Source organism: Microcebus murinus, chromosome 6 (genome assembly GCF_040939455.1).
Source record: "Microcebus murinus isolate Inina chromosome 6, M.murinus_Inina_mat1.0, whole genome shotgun sequence".
NCBI classification, from domain to species: domain Eukaryota; kingdom Metazoa; phylum Chordata; class Mammalia; order Primates; family Cheirogaleidae; genus Microcebus; species Microcebus murinus.
The window spans coordinates 89,918,528-89,944,526 of record NC_134109.1 but is presented as its reverse complement, the minus strand read 5'-3'; the positions used below and the strand labels follow the sequence as shown (position 1 = coordinate 89,944,526).

The window sequence follows — 25,999 nt, the reverse complement described above, 5'->3', positions numbered from 1 at the left end:
AATGTCCAAATTCCTCATCCAACCACTTATGGCCTTTTAATTCCTCCGTTGTCCTCCCCTCACCTGAATTGCATTCATTTTCTGTGGCTTTTTACTAGTTTAACTCTCAGAGGGCAATCTTATTCCCAAGTTTTTGTGGGACACTTTGTTGGGACCAACATGTATTGCCAATAGCTATGCAGATGTCAAGTTGAATGCGGTTTACATATAAAGCCACACAGGATTTGGCATTTAAGAAAGTCATTAGGGGAGCTAGATTCCAGCTTGGTAAAATTGTGAAGGAGGACCCCTGGAAATAGACGAATGGAAGTCGAATTCCTTCGTTAGATACTTATTGAATATCTACTGAATATCTAGGAAATGCTGGGCTCTCGTAGTGAAATATAAATAAATACACACAAGGTCCCTGCCCTGGTGTGGCTCATCTGAGGACAAAAGGTGACATTAACAAAGTAATCACAACAATCACTGTCCAATGATACAGTGCGTGTTGTTGAGGAATGTACAGTGCTGTGACAGCCTTTAAGAAGTGGATCTGACCTCGTGGAGAGGCTCAGGAAGGAAAGGTTCTCCTGAGGCAACAAGGTAGAGTTGGGGTTGTAAGAGATGAATGGGGTTGAGGAGGTGAAGCACAGTGGGCAGAGACTTGTGGAGGGGAGCAGCACGAAGCTTTGCAGAGCCCCAAAGAACGCTTGTGTGGTTGCAGAACGGAGAGCTAGGAAGAGAATGGCACTAGGCGGGCGTGGGGAAGTGCGCATAGTAAAGCTCCTGAAACAGAAGGGACCAGAATTGACAGGAAAGGGCGGGGAGAGGCAGCTCCACTTAAAAACTACAATTCCCAGGATGCATTGGGCAGTCACAGACGGATGTGAGGTAAGGCGCGAGCCGCGGCGCTTGAAGGAAAAAGGAAGTGCTCGGGCGTCGCAGAGCCGGAGAAGCGGGGTCAAGTAGGTAGGGGCGCGGCGCGGGAGGGGCGCGGCGGGGAGCCGGCGCGGCGGCGGCGGCCGAGCGGCTCGGGGCTCCGTGTCGTCATAGGCGGCGGCCATTTTCGCGGGCGGAGGCGGCCCCGGCGGGCGCTAGGAGAGCGGGGCGGGCGGCGGGCCTGAGGCGGTGGCCCGGCGGCCTCGGCCACCCGGTAATCGCATCTCTTCCCGGCGTCTCGTCTGCAGAGGGAGCACTATGTCTGCGGAAGTCCCCGAGGCAGCCTCCGCAGAGGAGCAGAAGGTGAGTGTGCGCGGGGAGCCGGCCTGGCCCGGGCCTGGCCCACGGCCTGCCCCAGCCGCGTGCGGAGGGGCGCGCCCGGAATCCAGCCCCTCGGCGCCCGACGTGGAGAGCTGTCTGTGCCCTTCTCTAGCAGGCGGAACACTCCAGAATGCGCTTCCCGCAGTAACTGGTGATTGGCGTCGACGTGTTGGGAGTTCGAACACTCCTCACGTCTTTCCTGAACTGTGCCTTTTCTAACGCATCGCGTTTTTCTTTATTCTGTTAAATATACATGATCGCCCAGGACTCAGTGCTTAACGCGTGGAACCTAAGTTTTTCTATGAACTTCCCTTCACTTAGGACGTTTTGGTTGTTTCTTTGAAGAACTCGCCAACTACTTGTAGGCATGCAGTTAACTGCAAAGGCAGCGTCTCGCCTGTGAGTAGTGATGTGGTCCTGGGTTGGAATTTCAGATCCAACCCTTGTGAGCCTTGTAACTCTGGCCAGTTACTAAACTCTTGAGGCTTTAATGTCTTCATTTGTGAAAGCAGAGTAATAGTACTTGCTTCTTATGGGTGTCATGAAGCCTAAACAAGGTGAGTAAACGGGGAGTGTTTGGCTCAGTGTGTATTCAAAAAGATTAACCAATGGGATTCGCATATGATACTGATACTTGACTAAAAATTGAAAGGTTGGAATTTAAAATTTTTTTACTAATTTAGTTGATCAGGTTTTTCTTGGAACCATAGGAATATTTTGTAAATTTGAAGTATCTTCCTGAGGAATATGCCAGGAATATCAGTATGGTTCGAATTAAGAGTATAAAGCCTTTATATTTATCTAGGCTAGTGTTTGCCCCTGCTATCGTAATTATTTCTGCTGCCCTGCCCTCTTAGTATGTGGAACTCGGCTGAGAAATGAGAAAGGTCGATGGTATCTTGTTTCCTAAATTGCTTATGGAGAATTACCAACAATTATTCTTAAAAATCAGATTGTGTTATCATAAATAGGATTTGGTCTAATGCCTGGACTTTTGTTAAGGGTTTCTGCTTAATGTTGCACTTATGTTCCTAATCAGGTTGGAAATTGTGTTCTAAACCCATTCCATATGTTCTTAACCATGTTAATTTCCTGAGTTGGAGAGTTCTGTTATGATGTTACTTGTAAAGTCACTGAAGAAAAACAAAAAAACAGCAATAGCATAAATAATCAGTTACCACATTATTTGTGAATATCCACTGAAAACAATTTTTCACATTTTGTAAAAAAAAAATGGACTTTGGGGGCAAAAATTACATATAAGTTTAAGGATTACAATCTTAGTAATATTAGGTATCACCTATTTGTTGTAAAATATTTGTTGTGATGTTATTGGTTGGGATTTAGGAACTCAGAAAAATAACAAACCTATGTCTATGATATCTTAAACACTGACAACAAACTCTACTTTGACATCTGGTGCACAAGAGTGTACTATGTGATTTTCTTTGATAAGGTTTGTTAGTTGCCAGAGTATGAAGTGGTAATTTCTAGAGTGTAAATGCTTTTACTTGGAACAGCTTAGTATGTGTCTTAACAATACTGAGGATTGCTTGAATATTTTCTCTTAATGAGTGTCCTTTGGTTTTAACTCCTGTCATTAATATCAACCAACATGTGTTAAGAATATAATGTTCTTCTTGAATCGAGGATTGGCTGTAGATATTAAGTGTCTGTGGCATGGATACTGTCCCTAAACATGAGAAAAATATGCAGAGTCACTTCTGTGTTCCTGTGGGCCAAGTCACCTGTTTCTTCTATTTGGAAGAACAGTTAGATGACCTTAAAAAATTGGGTTATTGTCTGTGCATTCAATTGACCTTTCAATTAAAGCCAGAGTGTTCAGCTAAAAATACCTTTATAATTTAATGATAGGTTGCCTATTGTCTCTGAAAAATTAAGGTAAAAAGTTTGGCCCAGCATGAAATAAGAGTTAAGTCACTATTTCTCTACTTTGAGTAGTGTGTGCACCCTTGTTCAGAGAAGAAAACCAGATTAACTCATATTTCTTATTGGGATATTATTAACAAATGTGTACAAACATAAAAATAAGTATGAACTAAAAGTAAGACAAATTAAATAGAAACAAAGCTAGTCTAATTTTTAAGTTTTATTTATTTATTATTTTTAGAGACAGGGTCTTCCTCTGTTGCCCAGGTTGCACAATCATATGTAGCTCACTATAACTTCAAATTCCCGAACTCAAGAGATCCTCCCACCTCAGTCTCACTCAGTGGCTCAGTCTCAGTGTCAGTAGCTAGGACTGCTTGTATTTGCCACACCCAGCTAATTAAAAAAAAATTATTTTGTAGAGTCGTGGGGGGAGGGCAGGAAGGGAAGGGTGGTCCTGTTATGTCGCCTAGGCTGGTCTCAAACTCCTGGCCTCAAGTGATCCTCTTGCCTAGGCCTTCCAAAGCACTGGGATTATAGGCATGAGCCACTACGCCCAGCCAATGCCAGTCTAAATTAACTCATTGTGGGTGGTATTTTGCTGATTTTTATTTTTATTTTATTGAGGATATGGTAGCAATTGTTAAAGTGCAGGGACTTTGTGAGTCTGGCAAGTTAACACTCCCCTAGGCTATGTGATGACTCAGTTCTCCTTTTTCTAAAAGTAAGGTGGGAGGTCTTACCTCTCCAGGGTCATAGATATATTTACATTTTAAATTCAGCTCCATTCTTTTCTCTCTCTTTTTTTAATTAATTTATTTTTTTATTTACAAGATGGCATCTTGCTCTTGCTCAGGCTGGTGTCGAACTCCTGAGCTCAGGTAATCCTCCTGCCTCAGCCTCCCAGAGTACTAGGATTACAGGCGTGAGCCTCGGTGTCTGGCCCATTCTTTTCTCCTTATCTCGGACAGTTGGAAGTAGTCTCCTTAGTCTGTCAAAAAAAGCTTATATATGAAAGACATATAGCACTACTTAGAGGTGAGATGGTGATTCAGATGCCCCAGAATATGCTTGTATTTGTCTCTTAGATGAATGCTGAAATGAAAACAAAACATTTAAAAGTTTTCAGTAGATACCTCATGGATCTGTCAACACTAAGCTAAGAGAGCCATGTGCTCTGGTCCAGGGGGTGAGAAAAGGCCTGTAGGCACTTTAGAATATTCTAATTTCATTGTGAGCAGCTTAAGGTCAGGGACCCTGCTTTATATATCTTTTCTCCCACAGCACCTAGAATAGTGCTTAATGTTGTTCAGAAAATGCTGGTTGAATGAATCTTCCTCATAACCTTTCTGTTGAAATCATTGCCAAAGTACTATTCCAACACAAATGGCAATGCTACTACAGTGAAAAAGAGAGGGATAGACCATGGTAATATAAGAACCTTACCTTACTTAGAGCCACTTAAGAAACCTGAATGAAACTAGAGGGATGTGTATATATATTTTTTCACATATGTTGTAGCTTTAAAATTGTTTTTTAAAACATCTCAATTGAAAGCATCAAACTAAGATGTCTTAGAAAGGGTAACTAGGCCAGGTGCAGTGGCTTGCGCCTGTAATTCTAATTCTTGGGAGTCCAAGGTGGGAGGATCACTTGAAGCCAGGAGTTCCAGACCAGCCTGAGTAGGAGTGAGACCCTGTCTCTACAAAAAATAGAGAAATTAGCTGGCCTGGTGGCTGGGGCCTGTAGTCCAGCTACTTGGGAGGTTGAGGCAGGATGATCACTTGAGCCCAGGAGTTTGAGGTTTCAGTGAGCTATGATGACACCATAACACCACTGTACTCTAGCCCACATGACAATGTAAGACCCTATCTCAAAAAAAAAAAAAAAAGATAACTGAAGTAAAACTTTCAACTAAAATATTTGTTGTTGGTTAAAACTGCAGTCCTCAACCCCAACCCCCAGTAGACTGGTACTGGTTTGTATTCTATTAGGAACCTGGCCACACAACGGGAGGTGAGTGGTGAGCTGGGGAAGCTTCTTTTGTATTCACAGCTGCTCCCCATAGCTCCCATCACTGCCTGAACTACTCCTGTCAGATCAGTGTCAGTGGCATTAGATTCTGCATTATTGTGAGTTGTATAATTATTTTATTATATATTACAATGTAACAATAATAAAGTGTACAATAAGTGTAATGTACTTGAATCATCTCAAAACCACCCCCCCCTCCCATGGAAAAATTGTTTTCCATTAAACCAGTCCCTGATGGCAAAAAGGTTGCAGACCACTGGGTTAAAAGATATACTTGGTACCTTTGTGAGTGGTGGAAGAGGCAAATAACTATTTCCATTTGTCATCAGTAAAGAGTGGATATAAATTGCTTTCCCATTTTTTTCAATATTTTTAAAATAACACTTAATGTTAGTATTTTCTGGGGCTGTTTTGACACTACCTCTGGTCACTAAAAGGTTCAAGAGTGTTTTCTGTTTCTATTTAGAGTGAGCACAACTTGGTTTATGTGTAACCATTGATTCTTAACAGTCTAGAGGTAAACCTCAAAAGTTTTTAAATGTTTTTCTTGACTATCTTAGCAGTTTGCTGTACGACAGTTTTAGGTTTCTTTCTATTGTTTGGGCGAGACTTTAATACTTACCAACTTCTATTCCTGAACCTGTGTCTCCCATAACATGAAATATTAAATATTTCAAAGATAAGCTGATGCTGAAACTATCAAATGTGTAGAAAATTTCTTAGCTGTATAGAAACAATTGAAGTACATTGTATTTGTTCTTTCAGTAGATTTTTATTGAACACTCATTAAATGCCAGGGTCTGGACAAGCAGCAAGGACTTAATAGGACAACAGTAATTTTCCATAGAGATTGACGTAGTATTGGTACCTTCCTGGCAATATCCCAAAGGATTTGTTGGCTTTCATTATTAATCGGTTCTCCTTATTCATCAATTAGTGCATCAGTGAACATATTGCTGAACAGATAGAGAATTTGCTTAGAGTGATCAGATTTTTGTTGATGTTGCTTTGTTACTCTGCTGAAGGCTGGAAAATGGTCTCAGTCATTCAGATGTAATTATTATCAGTCCATAATAGACTACAAATTAATCCTTAATTATTTAAATGTCCTTTTTTTTTTTTTTTAAGACAGTTTTTTGTTGTTGTCCAGGCTAGAGTGAGTGCCGTGGCATCAGCCTAGCTCATAGCAACCTCAAACTCCTGGGCTCAAGCGATCCTTCTGCCTCAGCCTCCCAAGTAGCTGGGACTACAAGCATGTGTCACCATGCCCAGCAAATTTTTTTTTAATATATATATTAGTTGGCCAATAAATTTCTTCCTATTTATAGTAGAGACGGGGTCTTGCTCTTGCTCTTGCTCAGGCTGGTTTCAAACTCCTGACTTCAAGCAATCCGCCCACCTTGGCCTCCCAGAGTACTAGGATTACAGGCGTGAGCCACTGCACCCGGCCTAAATGTCTTTTTTATATGTATGTATTTATAATTATACCCCACCTACTTACAGACAGGATTTCTAATGTATAATTCACAAAAATGCACATGCCTATCATTGATAAGTGTTAGGCACTGTGCTGGGTGTAGTATATACAAAGAAGATATTTCGGGGGGTGTCAAGATAATAAGAACTATTTAAAATACTGTTCCTAAGGTTTTTGTTTCACATATATCATGACCATATATCTCTGTTAAAATATTCTGAGTTTATGCTTTCCCAATTTGTAGCCTATTGCCCAAAATTGCCTATACCTCTGCCCATCCCACCCTCGCCTCTATGACTTATGGGCATAGAAACCACTTAGCTAAATAAATCCACTTACATTCCAGCATCTATTTCTAAAATGTAATAAAATTGCTGTATAACACACAGACTTCTTAGAGAATAAAATTTCAAAACTAGATTTGAATTAAGCTTGTCATTTCCTCCACCCCTCTAGGGGTGGGGAACCTGCAGCCTTCTGATTTCAAGATTGTTCTTTTTTAAGCACCAAAGAGGGTAAGAAAAGCTACATCTTTCTCTGCTGCATGCCCTTTAGTAAAAGGATTTGTTCTGTAAAATTCGAATTCAGTCAAAAGGCTGCACTTAGGGACCTAGAAGGCCACATGTGGCTTTCAGGCAGATTCCTCACCCTTGCCTGGTTAACCATGAATTATTTGATATAGCTTTAATTTTCAAATGCTGGAGATTTGTGATTTTTTAAAATTGCTATTTACTTTAACCTAATGAATTGCAGTCATAGATGGTGGTCTGGATAAAAATAGTTAAGACTTGCTTTATGGCCGAGTGTTCAGTTAATTTTTCTGTTTGTGCTTGAGAAAAATATGTGTTCCCTAATTGTTGGGTGCAGAATTAAAGTTAAGTATCTTGACTATGTTTTGTCTTCTTCAGCCATCAATAATTGAAGAAGGTGTGTTGAATTTCATAGTGGCATAGTTGTCAGTTGTTCCCTGTGGTTCTGCCAATTTTTGCTTTATGTATTTTGAGGCTGTTTTATTAGAGGCATGAAATATTGAGATCCTATGTCTCTAATAATGCTTTTTGTCTTAAAGTCTGTGATACCTGATATTAATATAGGTGCACTAGCTCTATTTTGGTTAGGATTTGTCTTGGTTTGTCATTCCTCTCCCTCCGTATGTTTACTTTTAACTTGTGTCCTTATGTTTTTAGAATTTAAAAAAAAATTTTTTTTTTAATTTCAGCATATTACAGGGGTACAGATGTTTAGATTACATAAATTGCCCTTGCCCCACCCTAGTCAGAGCTTCAAGCATGTCCATCCCCCAGATGGTGCACACAACACCCACTAAGTGTATATATACCCATCCCTTCCTCCCTCTCCCATCTGGCTGACACCCAGTGAATGATATTACTATATATGCACTTAAGTGTTGATCAGTTAATACTGATTTGATGGTGAGTACACGTGGTGCTTGTCTTCCCATTCTTGTGATACTTAGTAGAATGGCTTCCAGCTCTGTCCAGGATAATACCAGAGGTGCTATATCACCATTGTTTTTTGTGGCTGAGTAGAACTCCATGGTATACATATGCCACATTTTATTAATCCACTCATGTATTAATGGCACTTGGGTTGTTTCCACATCTTTGCAATTGTGCATTGTGCTGCTATAAACATTCCAGTAGTTGTCCTTTTTATATAATGTCTTTTGTTCTTTTGGGTAGATGCTCAGTAATGGGATTGCTGGATCAAATGATAGTTCTACTTGTATCTCTTTGAGGTATCTCCATTTGCTTTCCACAGAGGTTGTACTAGTTTGCAGTGCCACCAGCAGTGTATGAGTGTTCCAATCTCTCCACATCCATGCCAACATTTATTGTTTTGGGACTTTTTGATAAAGGCTATTCTCACTGGAGATAAATGATGTCTCATTATGGTTTTGATTTGCATTTCCGTGATGATTAGAGATGTCGAGCATTTTTTCATATGTTTGTTAGCCATTAGTCTATCTTCTTTTGAAAAGTTGCTGTTCATGTCGTCTGCCCACTTTTTGATAGGATTTTTTTCTTGCTGATTTTCCTGAGTTCTATATAGATTCTAGTTATCAGCCCTTTATCAGTTGTGTAACATGCAAATATTTTCTCCCATTCTGTAGGTTGTCTGTTCTCATGATAGTTTTCTTGGCTGTGCAGAAGCTTTTTAATTGGATCAGGTCCCGTTTGTTTATTTTTGTTGTTGCTGTGATTGCCTTTGGGGTCTTCATAAATTCTTTGCCTAGGCCGATGTCTATAAGAGTTTTTCCAACATTTTCTTCTGCAATTCTTATAGTTTCAAACCTTAGGTTTAAATCTGGTATCCACCGTGAGATGATTTTTGTGAGAGGTGAAAGGTACAGATCCTGTTTCTGTGTTCTACATGTGGCTATCCATTAGAATTTTTTTTAACATAACAAGTGGAAGAGGCTGAATTTTTTTTTTAATCCAGCTACTAGATTAAATTGAATAGTTTACTAGTCCATTTATGGTTATTGTGGTATTGACATGTTGAGATTTGTTTCTCTTATGTTAACATACCTTTTGCTTTTTGGTCTTTTAAATTTTTTTTTTTTAACTTGCTCTCCTCCCTCATCTTTTTTTTTTTTTTTTACTGGGTTTCTTTTCCCATTTTTGCCCCCACTGTTAGTTTGCATACTTTATTTCTATTATTTAATTGGCTGTCATTGATATTTTATCATGCATCCTTAAATAAACAAAATGTAAAATTAATATTATAAACCTTTTTCTAAGTGATAGAGGACCATAGAACACGTAAACCAAAAACACTGTACTGTTATATAGTATTTTTGTTCCGTTCTTTTTTTAACCCCACATAATAAAGACATTAAAATCAGAATATTTTGTTTATCAGTATATGTGCATATATACCAATTTCTTTGTTATATCTTCTGTATCTCAACCCTTTTTTGGGATTTGTTTTAATTATTGCTGAAGTAAATGATTACAGATTCTTTTGATGCCCCAAAACATGCAGTCTTGTTAAATTCTGTGCCCCATTTTACAATTTTGAGCATGACTATAAGGATAAATTGCTTATTTTACCTGATTTTATCAGTATCCCATTAGGAGACAGGAACAGAAACCACTTTGCATGATTTACATAGAAAGCAATGGTCCTCTTGTTGGGAGGGGGGCATGTCCAACAGGGGGATCCATTAGGGTCCATTCGTTGTCTGTGGTGAAGGTATTATATCTTTTATACACACACACACACACACACACACACACTGGGAATCAGGAAGCAAATCTTGTTCTTAATTATATCTTGTTCTTATTCCTTTAACCTATATCCTGCTCTTTGCTCTGTAAAATTATTTGGTCCTTCCTCAGTAAACTTTGTTTCACATGTGCCTTGCTTTTGGTGTGCTTGGTCACACCAAGAATGGAATTAAATATTTTTTAAAAAATAATAATAAATAGAAAGCAATATGATTTAGGAAATTAGGTTACAAATTATGAAAAGCGATAGAGGAACAGAACAGGTAAGGTGATGTTTCCAGAGGTGAATCATTGCAGAAAGCCTTTGACCCTGCAGGAGTGAGTACTGTTCTGAGTCCACCATCTTCTATACCCATTAATATGTAGCTGCTGCTAGAGCCCCTGATTAACTGCTGGATGTCCCCCTGTAGGAGCTCACAGGAACAACTGCTGTGTACGATTATTGGCAGCATCACCAGGAACAAAATGGATTATTTTTTCCTTGCCTTTTAATCTGGTGGGGATGTCATTGGCAGAATCTAATAGGAACTCACTGTGTCAGATTGTTAGTGAATGTCCAAGCATTTGAACTTGTTTATGTAAGGTCCTAGAACTGCCTATGTCTGCAGGAAGTAACAATGTTTCTGTAGGTTTCATGAAAAGTATTGTGGAAGTTTTAGTGATCTTTACCACATGTAAAAATGTAGCTTAGGTCAAATATTATCTTGGTGTTAAAAGCAGCTGAAATTCTGAATCCAGCGAGTAAGTTGCAGCTAGCAGGGACTTGACATTGTGCTATGTATTTGGCAAGAAAGCTCAAGAATTGGTTTGTTTTTGTAAATCCATTCTAAATCTAAATGACATTTTCAGCTGTAGGTGGTTTATGTCCAACACATTTAAATAGTAAACTATTAGTGTAATTGAACATGTTTAATGTTGTATATAAATATACCTATAAATGTATTCCTTATTAAGAAAATAAGGGAATGCCAGAATTTTGTACAGCTTTTTCCTCCTCATATCAAATAAAGGAAACCTGCAGAAACACTGAAAACTAGGTGAAAGTTGCTGTATACCCAAAATTTTAAGGAAAGAACTATTTGAAATCAAACAAAGGAAGTAGTGAGCGCTCATTTCCTAGACTGAGGAAAGCTGAATGGTTTTAATGGAAATACCGGACTCCATTAACACCCCATTGAAGGTGTTGGGACTGAAGGACAGCAATCAGCTTGGGGTCCTTTTCAACCAGTGTCACTTAAAACCAACCTTATAGGGGAACCCAAGAGGGAGTCCTTTCTTCCAGTTCCACTTCCAAGTTGCAGCAAACACTAGGAACACCTTTGGGCTACAGTAGATGTCTGCAATGAAGGCTGAGCCACAGAGAAGCTGGGCAGTGACCCAGCCCACCTTCCTACACTAAACTGGGACCTTGAGTTTATACTATTTTTCAGGCTTTGGTGTTGAGTACAGTGTAGTCATATCTTATATGGGGTTAGGTTCTAAAGTTAGTGACAAAAAAAATCACATTTAACTAAAATCACTCTTGAGAATATCTTAGGGGAGACATAATCAGACTAGAGACTGCCCCATCAATTCTCAGTAGGGCAGTCAAGTCACTTTTTTGTCCAGTGTTTGAACTCGACAGGGTGATTCTTCAGTTGAGTGCCAACTGAGGTATTAGGCTTGGGTTGTAGGGGCTGAGTTTTTAAACACTACAGTGATAAACAGCATGTTGATAAGCTTACCCAAGGATAGAGATTAATGTGGGGATGGCAGAATTGCACATATACCTCATACTTGACCTCTCTCTCAGGCATACCCTTCTTAAGTGGAATGACTGGCAGAGTCATCCCTACCATTTAAATTCTTTTTCTGGCTAAGCACGCATGGTTGAATTTTGGTCAAGTGAGTGAATGATGTGACCACTATAAAGAGACTGCAAGTCAACATAGGTGTTTTGAAACAGGTTTTAGTCTGAAATGTCAGTTATTAGTGCACTCGTGGCCGAAGAATGACCAGACATACCACAGTAAGACAAGCACAAAAATGAAGTTTATTAAAGAGAAAAAGATAGGATTATAGAGCAAGATCAAGATATAGGTTTACAGAGTGTCATTCACACACCACAGACAATGATCGGCCCATTATCGCAGCAAAGAGAGGCCAAAAGGAAGGTTGCAAAAAGTGACTTGGTTATGGTCTGTATCTTGGTTTATAGCACCTGGATGAGGACCTCCCTAGTGGCTCATACGTCACCATGGAACCACTTTGGACAGTTGCAAGTTGCATTACTACTCATGTGGGTAACAGGTCAATTTTCGGACTCTCTGGTACCTATGTTGGTTGGCCTGTGGGCTAGAGAGTCCTCTGCATTCTTTTCCAGTGGGCACACTAAGTTGACTGGCAGATTGGTAGGGTATTCCCTCTTTCTTCCCCAGGTATGGCAGCTACTCAGGAAATTAGGGTGGGGCAGGACCAAGTTGAGGCAATTGCACCAAAGCAACAGCACCCACTTTTGTCCCTAGGAGACCTGGAATCACTCACTGTCTACCTAACAAAACAGCAGTGTGAAGAGGAAAGTAGAACACAGGAAGCAGAAAAGGAGCATATGTATAGAGGCCCCATAGAAAACAAAGTATATATGACAGCAGCAGCTTTTTTTTCAAAGTCCTCCAAGACTGGAAATAAGAAAATGTTATAACATGTGAAGAAGCTGTTCAAGATGAAGTATCAGCAATATATAAAGTAAATAAAACTGACTGTAAAACATAAAATTTTGAGTAAAATATATGCAAAAATTTTGTGAAGTTTTTTCCAGTTCCTAGAAAGATAAATGATTTACTTGATACATAAGAAACAGTAAGTTTAACATTTATGAATTTAACATTCCTGCTTTTTGACTATTCATAAATAACCTGGAAGAATCAAGATACTCAGTGGGTATTAGGTTTTTAAGTAAGAAATGTCTGAGTCCCTTAAGTACTAACGCTGACAGTTGATATCTCTGACATTTCACTTTCACACTTCTGGTTTTATGTTTATTGTAAAGGTATATCCTCAGTCTTTCAAATGCACATTTTGGCTTGTGATTATCTTCCAAAGTTTTTTTTAGAGCAATTTTTATGAAATGATGGATAAGTCAAAAATTCTTGTTATTTCGAATATGACTTCCATTGTGGAACCAGCACTGCACAGACAGCTCAAAACATCAACCGAGTGTTTGGGAAGGATGTGGCTAATGAACGGCACAGTATGTCAGTGGTTTGAGAAGTTCTGTTCTGGTGATTTTAATCTTGAAAAGGAGCCACATGGGTGACCTGAGACCAACGTGGATAATGATAAGTTGAAAGCTGTAGTGGAAATGAATCCATCTCAACCTATGTGTGAATTAGCAGCAAGTATTGGACCATTTGAAACAAATGGACAAGGTAAAGAAGCTAGATAGACAGGTACCTCATGAACGTAACAAGAGTCAGAGGAGAAATCATTTCAAAATTTGTGTTTATTTGCTGTCATGACATAAAAGTGAACCATTTCTGTATTGTATTGTTACATGTGATTAAAAATGGATTCTTTTTGACAATGGCAAGCATTTGACACAATGGTTGGATAAAGATGAAGTGCACAAACACAGTCTAAAACTGAATATTCATTAACAAAAAGTAATGGTGTTTGTGTGGTGGTCCATTGCTGGTATTATCTACTACAGCTTCGTGAAACCTGGTCAGTCAATTATAGTGGATGTCTCTTGCACCCCATTGGATGAAAAGATGAGAATTCTTTTGATTAAGCAGCCAAGATTGGTCAGAGAAAGTCCAGTCCTCTTGCCAGACAATGTTCCACCACATGTCTCACAAACAACACCACTCAAACTAGAGGCTGGCTTAGAAACTTTCTGTCATCCACCGTATTCACCAGACCTTGCACCAGCTGACTACCACTTCTTCCAAGCTTTGGACCACTTCTTGCAAGGAAAAATATTCAATTCTCAACAAGCTGTGGAAAATGCCTTTCGAGATTTCATCACCACTCGCCCTCCAGGCTTCTTTGCTGCTGGCATAAACAAGCTACCATTAAGATGACAAAACTGCTTATAGTTAGGCACAATCTTTATCTTTGATTAATTGTACTGCTTCTTGTTTGAGATACAATAAACACTTTTGATTTGAAATTGGACATTTCATATTTAATGACTTAATTTGCCAATCTGGTGTGCAGAAATGAGTACATTAGCTAGAAAATGTGCCTTGTCAGCTTCCCAGGCTACCCATCTCAGGACAGCTTTGTTTTTCTCGATTCATTTGTCTCCTTTTGCCATGAAGTGATAAAACACTACTTCTTTCTGAAATGTCACAGTTTGAAAAAAGGTAAACTAAATTAAGACTGATGTTAAAAATGAATAGGCTGAAGAAATTGGCTATCTTGTCAGAAAGCAGGTTTTTGGTACATTAAAAAATAGTATCTTCTTTTGAGCCCAGGAGTTCAAGGTTGCAGTGAGCTATGATTGTACCACTGGGTAATCAGAGCAGAGCAAGACCCTGTCTCTTAAAAGAAAACTATATGTATGTGTGTGTGTATAAATATATATAAATAAAACAATGAGATCTTTGACATGAACAGAGTTTATCATTTTAAACATGGAGGAAATTAGGCAATAATATACACAAATGTAAAGATTGGTAAGATGTTTCTCTCCTTTACAAACATCAGAGTCATTTGTGTTAATTTATTCAAGGAAAATGTGCTGATAAGTAGGCTGTTGTTAAATTTTTTTTTCTTTTTTCTTGAGACATGAGAAGGTAAGCTGTTAATTTCTAGTAAGGAATCTAAGAAGCTTCAAATCATATAATTTTGGAATAAATAGATCAAAAAGATCTTTTATCTTTTAACAGTATTAGGATAGTTCTCTAAATATAGGCAAAGAACTGAAGAGTTCCATAGAAGGTGACTAACTATAAATGTATTATACATGACTGGAAAGAAATGGCAAGCAAGACTTCAGAGCTGAGCTATCTTGATATTTTTATCTGGTGTGTGGGGTGTTACACATGCATCACAGCTATAATAGAGCTATCACATGGATCATCTGAAAAACAAGATAGAGATGTTTTAAAGGCTTCTGTGCTTGATTTCTTAGTCAGACGCTGTATTACTTGGCATTCAACGACTAAAATCAGAATCCAGATATTAAAAGGTGAATTATTTTAAATAGCTAAGTTATAACAGAGAAGTAATTTATTTGAAATTATTTCAGGAAATGGAAGATAAAGTGACCAGTCCAGAGAAAGCTGAAGAGGCAAAATTAAAAGCAAGATATCCTCATCTGGGACAAAAGCCTGGAGGTTCTGATTTCTTAAGGAAAAGATTACAGAAAGGGGTAAGTTCTCATGTATAATCTTCAAATGCTTAATACCTATGAACTCAGTGTATTCCAGAGATTGTGAAATGAGTGCTGTGTAGTTTTATGCCTTATCAGGTGTGTGTGTATGATTTTTTCCCCCAATATTTTACACTGTTTATTCTATAAATATGCATAAGAATCTATAGCTCTTTAACATTTTTTAAATTATAAACTATTTCAAGTGTGTAAAATAATGCAAATAAAAGTATAACAGAACCCATGAATACACCACCCAGATGTAATGTTAATGTTTTGCCATGTTTACTTCAGTTTTATCTTTGTAAAATGTTGCAGATATAGTTCAAGCTTACCTATCCTATGTGTATTTCTTCCCTCCATCTCTAAAAAGCAATCACTATCCTGAAGGTGATATTTATCCTTTTGCTCTTGTTAAATTTTACCTATATTAAAGGTTATTCCCACATAACATTTAAAGATTTAAAATGCATTTTATTTGGATGAAGTGCTCACTTATAAAAGCATGGCTTACAATCCCCTTTATGTAATATGTTTCACAGTAGATACTCTTATACAATTTATATGTTGTAGTTTTAGTAGTGCAAATTACTGAAAACATTTTTTTCAGAATCTTGCTGTGCCTTATAATGTAGATACCATCATTTCTCAATAATGAGATCTGAATTGAAATAATGCTGCCTGTTTGTTCCTTAAATTTTCCCTTCTGACCCCTTCTAGAATAATTTTTTTCTGTAAAAAATTAGATTCAGCTTTCGCTTAAGCATATTTAAATTTACCATACAGGGAAGGATGAAATATTATTTATGGAGGAGAATTGTTTATTGACTAAGATGCCAAATCATGTTTCTCCTTAAATACTTAAATATGCTGGTGCTTGCTGCTTGCTTACAAAAATGTGTCTTTGTGTGTATATTTTAGTTATAGTTGTATATAGATTGTTTTCCCAAATAAACCAAATTCCAAAAGAATATTTTAACAAATATTTTAACAGATTTTAAAGTGGGAAAAAATAGAATGTATTTTTAATCTTACATGAAAGAATAACATTCACAGCTTTGAAATAATAGGATGATGAGGGGAAATTATATCAAATTTATAAAAATGTAAAAACCCTATTCATGAAACATAATCAAGTTGGGAAATTATTACAAAAATGGTAGTTAATATCTATAATATATAAAAGGGAATTTTAAAATATAAAAGAAAAACATTAAAATGTCCCTGGATAAAATAGAAGAAATATAATTACTAAACACAGAGAGGATAGAAATCAATGAAATGTAAATTATATCATAGTGTACATATGACAATTTGGAAAAATATTTAATGCCTATTGGTAAGGTTGAAGTTGAGTGAAACTAATATGCTCTTTATTATGTTTAAAACCTTAAAATTAATATTGTCATTTTGGAAAGAGATATGGATCAAGATTTATAAAAGTGTTTCTGGTCTTTGAATGAATAATCTCTTATGAATTAATCTAAAGGTATACTGCAATATAAGGAAAAAATCTTCAGGTTTGAAGATATTCCTTGTTGCTTTAACTATAAATAGAAGCATCTCCACTATCCAGCAGCAGAAAAATGGTTAAATAGATTACAGTAAGTCAACAAAATAGAGTATTAAAACATAATTATAAAGATCATAATATAGGGAATAAATAGAAAAATAGGATGAGAACTATGTTCATTATGCATCTAGCTATGTGGAATGTACATATACCAAGTCTAATTATAAAACAATCCCATCAGGTTTCTTTTTAGTTATGAAATAAATTATATAATCTTGACTGTTATATAATCTTTGTTCAATTGGGTTTGGGATTTGATTGATTATGTGTTTAGGAAATGTTTCCTTTGCTAATCTCCAGCATAATTTAGGCTAATGGGCTTCCTTTCAATATTGGGGCTATTGTAATTTTCCTTTAGCTTTCAACTATTTGTGACTTTTTAAGTGTCGTCAAGTCAGAATTTATACACATTGTATTTTGAAGTTGGTGTTACAGATGTAAATAATTGAGAATGAAGAACATACCAGTTGAAACAATAATTATATAGAATTTGAGACATGAACTCTTGAATGATTATGTATAGTACCAGAATGTCAATGAATAAATTCTTTAATATTAGGTAAATTAAGTTTTGGTTTTGTTTTTTTTTTAAAAGTCTGGGTAATGGGCTTCTGGGTTTTAGTTTTTCTGTGTCACTAGTTAGTAAGCTTGACAAGTTACCTTGGCATATTTAAACAGTTTATTCTTCACTTTTAGCGATTAGATTTGACATTATTATTATATTGGGTCCCTTTCTGTGTTGTTGTACTCATTAATGTTATTGGGAGGTTAATATTATATATTGTTATTATTAGCTTTTAATGGTGGCTACATAGACTGTCAGAGCTGGGAGGGATATCAAGAAGCAACCTAGCCCATGTTTTTACATATTTGTGGACTTTGTGAAGTCCAAAGAAAACAGGGGGTCCAGTTTTAAGAAACACGGCTTTAAAGTTAAACATTGTCACTTTAGGTGATGGCTTAGGGTCAGTGCAGTACAGATATAATTATGGCCTATAAATTTGGGTGGGAGGAGGCTTTTATAAGATTCTCATCCAGATCATCCAGAATTTGTTTTGTTAATTTTTAAATCGTTTCATTTAAAACTCACAAAATTTAGACAAAATAAGATTTTGACAAAATAAGAAATTTAATAGGCTACTCTGTTCTCCAGAGGCTACTGAACTCAGAAGCAGAGCAGGTTTTGGTTTTTGTTTTTGCTATGGTCTTACTGCTACTCAGACCCAGAGTGCAGTGCGGTGTTGCCATCATAGCTCACCATGGGCTCAGGTGATCTCCCTGTGAGCCTCCTGAGTAGCTAGGACTACAGGTTCGAGCAGCCATGCCTGGCTAATTTATTTTTGTAGACATGAGGTTTTGCTATGTGGCCCAGTTGGTCTTGAACTCCTGGCCTCAAGCAATCATCCCACTTTCGCCTCCCAAAGTGCTGTGATTGTAGGCATGAGCTACCACACCTGGCCAGAAGCAGTTCTTTAATTATAGTACATGAAAAATTCTGAATTTCTTTCTCTCTGCTCATTTTAAAACATGCAGAAGTGAAGCTGCAGCAAGCTTGAGAAGGGCCTGGTCCAAGTTCCCTTTTCCTAATCTGTATGGTACGTGTGTAGCGACACATGAAAAGCAGTTTCTAACTTTAGACCCTTTGACCATAGGCCAGATCTGGCTTATCAAAGAATAGTCCCTGGAGGGAGGCAGCTGATGAGACCTTTTCCCAAGTCCAGTCAGTAGTCTTATACTAAGTTCCCAGCTATTTCATTTTATCCCAGGAGGTTATCCCTGAAGTCTAAGAAAAAAAAATATATGTATGTATATATATATATATTTTTTTTTTTTTTTTCCCCTTTGTGAGGGCCCACATTTCATACCTGGTTTATTTCCTTTTGTCAACCCGAGACTGAAGTTAAATTCCCCTGCTTTATAGCACCTTGTCTACTTAAGATAGTGTTATAATAGTGGCTTTACTTGACTGTTGTCCATCTTTGTATCTGTGTCCAGCTCTTACACGGTGACTCATGGAGAGCATATAGCAGGCACTCAGTAAAGGTGGGCTCAGCACAATATGTGTAAGTGAGAACCCAGGCATATTCATCTGTTTTCAACTGTAGAACTCAAGTAGATTAGTTAGACTAATGTCGCTCGTTAGTTCTCATCACAATTTATATTTTAGTGATAAAGGCCAACTGAAAAGAACAACAGTTGTACTTATTCAGTGTCTTAAGTGATAACTAATTTTTACTGAGCTTTCTTCCATTACTCTAACATTTATATTTTTACCTTAATTTTGATTTTAGTGAATTACGCAGTTCAAATAAATATGATTTAAATTATTGTAGAAAAGCTCATCTTAGATGAGAGTACTAGCAACTATAAATAATAGTTTTAATACCTAAGTTTGATTGGATTTGGGTGGCACATTCTAAATGAATTATGTGTCAATTAATTATGTGTTTTATTTATTTAAGCAACAGTTTGTCCCGGGTGGTTCTGTTAATAAATCAAAGGTAAATTTATTTTACTTTGAGTCCAGGACTTTTGATTCTAAAAAAGTCTGAAGAGGAAGTTTTTGCCTGACTTCTCAATTGTTGACTTATGCAGGAACTCTATACAGAGCCATAGCTATTTCATCTAATTAATATTCCTGTTTAAATTTTTTAGAACAACCTATTTTATGCTGACAGTACAGAGTCACATCTACATGTTAAATCAGTATAGTTACATATGAAAGCTTTTAAACTCTAATCTGGATTCTTTTTTTTCTCCTTGTAGCAAAAATATTTTGATTCTGGGGATTACAACATGGCTAAAGCAAAAATGAAGAACAAGCAACTTCCTGCTGCAGCCCCGGATAAGACGGAGGTCACTGGTGACCACATTCCCACTCCACAAGACCTTCCTCAACGGAAACCATCCCTTGTTGCTAGCAAGCTGGCTGGCTGATTAAAAGAGCTGAACTGCATGAATCTTCTAATTCCCATTATTTCTCCTTAATATGTTACTTATCCTTTTTTTATTTACTTTCACTAAGTCATTTGAGACTGACAGCTTTGCAGGTAGCAGTAGTGTGTGCTGCTATTTTGTTAAGGGAATATACATGTGTAGAGTTTTTGATTAGTTTGACAGTGCACTGATGAAAAGAACATGTTAGAGCTACATAAGTAATCTACTTGAAAATAATTGTATATATTACCTAACTCCTAGTATAGGGCTGGTTCCAACAAGTAACAAGCAAGTTTTAAAGTTTTAATGTTTTGGCTTTCATTACTTCATCTTAATTATAGCTCTGTATGTTACTCTTATTTAATATAACTTCTATTGTATTGATTTCTTCTGTATTTTTCTTTTGGATTTTGTAAAACAGATGTTTAAGACCACAAGTTGGAAGAAGGTCACATATTTCAAACACAAATAGATGGGGCTCTGAAAGATTTGTATCTCTGTGCTTGAACTTGAATGGCCTTAAACCTGTTTCAGCTTTAACAGTAGAATTTTACTTGGGCAATATTTGCCTTCTTGGTGTAATTTATGTGACTCTAGTGCTTAACAGCTCCTAGTGAAGCTAGTATTCTTATTCAGTTCTGTAGTTTTAGAATGCCTTTTGTTGTTGAAGATGTGAATGAAGTGTGCATGTGCATCGACTGTTGAATTCACTTTTGTGCCATTTTTGTAAATACAATAGTTTTGCACAACCTCTCACAAATGTCTGTATTAATTTCACATATTAACAACTAAATGTATACTATCACATGGGCCATTAAAAAAAAAAGGAAATGTGCCAACCAGAAGCACAAGAGTTTCTACACAAAACTCTGTATGTCATTACATCTTTTGTATAATAAGAGTAGTTTACAATTTCAGGCTTATAGAATACCAAACTGAAATCTTTGTTCCGTCTGCCATAGACTTAAGCTTTTCATTTGTTACCAGTATCCATGACATTCAGTGGCCTTGTGCAAATATAATATGTTGCTGAGGCATATCTTTTGTCCTATGCATAACTTTCATTTTGACTTTTATGAAAATAATTCATTTAATTTATATAAACTTTTTTAATGTAGAAACTTTTTACTTCCACACTCAATTTTGGAGACACTAGAGTAAAAGGCTTCAATAGTCTGCCTTCTGTGCACCAACACCCATCCCCTACCCCCACTTTTTTTTGTTTTGTTTTGGTGCTTTTTTGATTCAAATGGTATTGAGCTGTTTGGTTATATGGAAGCATAGGATAGGTGTCTATGTCCTTACTCTTAAAATTTGCTCTGCTGACTGCTGTATTTTATAACACAATGATGGTGTTTTCCTTCTAATTTCTCAGTTGTTAATTAACCACTCTTAATCCTTTAGTATTACTAATATTTGACAAAATAAATTTTATAATGAAACAAATAGTTGAGAAGACTGGCCCAGGAACCTATGTCAAGATGAGCGGAATTTTGGTAAATAATTTTAAGTAATTATGATGAGCTAAGTGAATTAGTTTTGTGACGATTAGAGTAATTTACATAACAGGTCAAACTCATATTTAAAATATTTAGATATTTGCTTCCATAGACGTTACTTTAATAAAATACCAATTTAATTTTACTTGTAGTTTAGTTAGTAAGAACTTTAGCAGATTTTATTGGGACAAGCTTACTGCTCTTTTAGGAGCTCTTTCTGTAAATTGTTGTAATGCCGTGGCATGATAATCAGGATCAGTAGCCTGAGCTGATACTATTTTTCTCTTCATCTTTGACTTGCACAGAGCCTCCCCTCTTTTGGGTCCAGGCATCTTTTCTGGATCTTGGTTCCATTTGTATACTTGCTTTCCTATGATCCCAAATCATAGTGGATGGTGCCTTGAACATAGCATCTGCACTTAAAGGCTGCCTAGTGCTCTGAGGAAAGCTTGCTAATTATTTTCCTGCTCTACCCACCCCAAAAGGCAGAAAAGCAGCAAAATCAGTACTGTGTTCATTTGTAATTTTAAGGATCAGTTATATATAAATGTATTTGTAATGAGAGCAAGTAGGTTATTCCACAATATATATGCTCATTATAGGATCAATTTAAGAATTTTAAAATATCCCAAAGTAGAATTTCTGTTAGATCTCATCTTGTGTTTCTTCATGAATATTTGTAAGCAATCACCATTAAATTCACACATCAAAGATTAATCTGAAAGATCAGAGAGACCATGTTATTCCTGACCATGATAGGATGACTTCTGTGGTTTGGGACAAGTGACATAACATCTGCTTGATTTTAGTTTGTAAAATATACTGCTAGTATTTGACCTACCTCAAAACTTATTGAGGATCTGTGAAATGTTGAGTAAGTGCCCAAAATAAAATATTGTTGATTGTCTTTTTATTAAAAGTAAATTTCCTCATTAAACCAACCTGCCTTCTGTAAAGTCACAGTGCTTAAGTCTCAGGATTTTTCATTAGGAAAGACCTGTCATTAAGGATTTGTAGGTCTAATTGCTTGACCTCCATTATTGGTGCTTGAGATAGAGAAGTTTTAGATTTTTCTATTTTTTTGTTCTGCCTCAAAGCTCAGTTTATTTGAAAACATTTTTGAAGGCTGTTTGATCCTCACTTGAATGAAGATTTTGACTAGCTGAGTTTAAGTGTCCATTTCTATGATTTCAAAGTTGTGGTTTGAGAAATGGCTAATTTTAATCATTGTCCTGTTTATCACAAATTAATGTTGGAGTAAACTTAAGTTGGAGATAAATACTTCATGAAAACTGGCTAAAGTCTGAAATAAATGACCTGTTTTATGTCCAGTAGCTCCTACTTTTCATAGTACAGTTTTGAGAAATAGTTCGTTTTTCAAGGCAGCATCTCACTAAAACAATTATAGTTATTGGCAAGTTGGAATAGTAAAGATTGTTGGATTGTTTTGATAAATTGGAAGGAGCATGGTGTATAGTCTACAAGTTCAATAATCTTGTGCTGTGACCCAGAAATATGTCTTAACTATTCATCAAGGCAAGCCTGGTAAAGGCTCTACTTGTTACTACTTCAACAGTTGGAATTGGTTGCTCTTTTTACTTGATGAAACAAAACTATACCTCTGAATATTTACGGATGCTTTTTACTAAATCAGACTTGTATTCTTTCTCAGTCCAAATTAGTTTAGTGAAGTTTTATCAAAACTGAAATGTAATACAGTAGTCTCCCTTTATCTGAGAAAGATACGTTCCAAGACCTCTGATGCCTAAAACCTCAGATAGTACTGGACTCTTTATGTAGTATGTTTTTTTTCTATCTGACAACCAAGATGGCTACTGAGTTACTAATGGGCAGGTACCATAATCTGGATACACCAAAGTGATGATTCATGTCTTGAATGGCACAGAGCAGGACGACACAAGATTTCATCATGCTACTCAGAACAGGATGCAATTTAAAACTTATAAATTGTTTATTTCCAGAATTTTCCATTGAGTATTTTCAGACCGAGGCTGCTATACATAACAAACCATGGGAAGTGAAACTACGCATAAGGGAGGACTATTATATCTACTCAAATTGTGCTCTAAAATTGGTATTTGGTGATCATGAGCAGATAACCCATCGGAAGAGCACGTCTGAGTGGTAACCAAAGCAGTTTCTCCAGGGCCTTTTCACATTCCCAAACAAACATATTCTACTTTTCATTTTCTTTCCTTCATCTTGCTTTTTGTCACCCCCCCTCCCCATCCCTACTTATTCCTTAAGCCCACTGATGGCACTTATTAAATGGTGTTTAGGACTGATGAATGATTGATTTTTAATATCTTTTCCAATATGCCACAATTTAGGACACATTTTTGATTTTTTAAAACACTGTCTTAATCTGGATAATTACTCATTTGAGCCACTGTTCCAATTCTAACTCAGCATGCACTGCCAGTCTTCCCCCATCTCTTTTCTCTTACCGATTCCGCACCACAACTTGTAAGATTGGGATCAAAGAAGTCTTACTCTGTTATTAATCTAAGGATAAAAACACATTTTATACTGCTTTACTAATTTCAGCCTTTTAAGTAGGTAGGCCTATAAGGTTTATTCTGCAAATCACTGGTGGTCATGATAGCTATCAATGTATGTTTGTATTATGTTATTTATCAATTAAATAGCAGTTGGAAGAAAACATCTCATTTCTTTAATATTATACCCTTAAGTCTGTTACTGCATCTCCAGGATTTGTGATGCAAGAGGGCACTTTGCCTGTATTTAAAAGGGCCAAGAGTAAATGCCTTTTTTGTTAAACATGTCTATAGAGTTGGCAGTTAATGCTGAAATTTGTCAAATAGCCCTTCCAAAATTATACTTGTGAAATATACAAAAAATAAACTGATCTACCTAATTTCTATTAATGTAATTTGCAGTTTTGTCTTATTTGTTATATTTTTCAGTATACTTTTTATGAAGTTGATCCCTTTAGATTTCAGCTACTATATACAGAAGTTGACTATTGTAGTGTTAGGTTTTGTTTTAATTTAAATAACATGTTAATGGTATGCTAGCAGTCTTAACCTTTTTATTTGTAAAGGCTTTGTACTTAAACATTTACAAATTGTCTTTTCCATCTCATGTTTAAAACACTGTAGTACCGTAGTATTGGGTATAGAAAGATGAATGAGACAAACAGCTTACATGCTGAGAAATGGAATATATATACAGCAGGTCCTCAAATAACATTTTGTTCAACAGGGTTTTGTTATAACAATGAGAAAAAAAAATCAGTTTCCAGCTGGGGACAATGTGTGGAGTTTGCAAGTTCTCCCCATATCTGCTTGGGGTTTTTCCTGGGTACTTCAGTTTCTTCTCCTATCCCACAGATGTGCATATTAGGTTAACTGGCATGTCTAAATTGTCCCAGTCTGAATGAGTGTGAGGGTGTGCCCTGAGCTGTCTGGGCAGGCTCTGGCCAACTGCCACCTGCGCTCCCGAACTGGAATAATTGGGTAAACAATTACCTTGTTTTTATTGATTTTTTTTTTTTTTTTGAGACAGTCTCACTCTATTGCCCAGGCTAGAGTGCCGTGGCATCAGCCTTGCTCACAGCAACCTCAAACTCCTGGGCCCAAGCAACCATTCTGCCTCAGGCTCCCGAGTAGCTGGGACTACAGGCAAGCACCACCATGCTCGGCTAATTTTTTCTATATATTTTTAGTTGTCCAGCTAATTTCTTCCTATTTTTAGTAGAGACAGGGTCTCGCTCTTGCTGAGGCTGGTTTCGAACTCCTGACCTCAAGCAATCTGCCCACCTCGGCCTCCCAGAGTGCTGGGATTACAGGCGTGAGGCACCGAGCTCTGCTTTATTAATCTTTCTTAAATGTATGTATAGCTCACATTTATTTCAATGTTTTTAATATTAGAAAAGTTTTGACCATTTAGAAGTTTCTTGATGTTTTAGAGACCAGAAATATGCCATAGGAATTTAACTCTTGCTTATATCAATGAACCTACTATGAAATTGGTTTTGTTTTACATCATTTCACTTAAAAATGCAGATTCCAAGAACCTATGAACAACATCAAGTGAAGACTTACTCTATGTATATAATTTAATGCAAGGTAGACAATACTACATTCTTTAAGAGAGGATGAAATAGAGTTCTAGGAAGTCTAGAGGAATGAATTACTCAACTTACAGTATAAATAGAATGAGTGGTAGATCAGGGAAGAGTTAGAACTTTGAGAGATGGGTTGCTGTAGGGGAGGGGAGGAAGAAGAGCATTTTGGATAGAGGGAATGTTATTTTCAAAAAGGCAATGAGTTGGGAATATGAGATCTCAATAAGGAAGTTTGGTTGGAGAACATGGCATATACAGGAACTTGATTTTTCTCCCTTAAACTTGTTCTTCCCTCCTTTCTTTCAACTTGGTAAATTATACCACCATGCATTCACCCACTCAGGTACTCAAACCAACCTTGGAATCATCCTTAGTTCCTCCTGTTAGGAGGCAGTGACCAACATGCACCAAAATATACTGGATTTGTCTGTCCGTTTCTCTCCACTGCTGGCACCATATCCCAAACCACTGATGTTCCCTACCCGGACAACTGCTGTAACTCCTAACATCACTTTCCGCTCCTGCTCCCTTGTACACATTATGCAACCTCCTCCCACCCCCTGCTTCCATTCTTAGTGTAGCAGCCACGTTGATTTCTTAAAAATGTATATCATATATAACCTCTA

General features: G+C 37.0%; 1 protein-coding gene across 2 annotated transcripts; it reads left to right on the top strand.

Moving 5' to 3' along the window:
* The first annotated feature begins 591 nt into the window (after positions 1-591).
* ARPP19 (cAMP regulated phosphoprotein 19) lies at positions 592-20,523 on the top strand. 2 transcript variants are annotated; one of them, XM_012763443.3, is made up of 4 exons: positions 592-947; positions 1,170-1,224; positions 15,131-15,253; positions 19,593-20,523. In XM_012763443.3, the coding sequence occupies exons 1-4, from the start codon at positions 607-609 to the stop codon at positions 19,761-19,763; spliced, it is 690 nt and encodes a 229-aa protein (XP_012618897.2). In that variant the 5' UTR covers positions 592-606; the 3' UTR covers positions 19,764-20,523. The 2 variants fall into 2 exon arrangements, with proteins under 2 accessions (XP_012618897.2, XP_012618898.1); XM_012763444.3 differs by having other exon boundaries at positions 891-951.
* Positions 20,524-25,999: the final 5,476 nt, after the last annotated feature.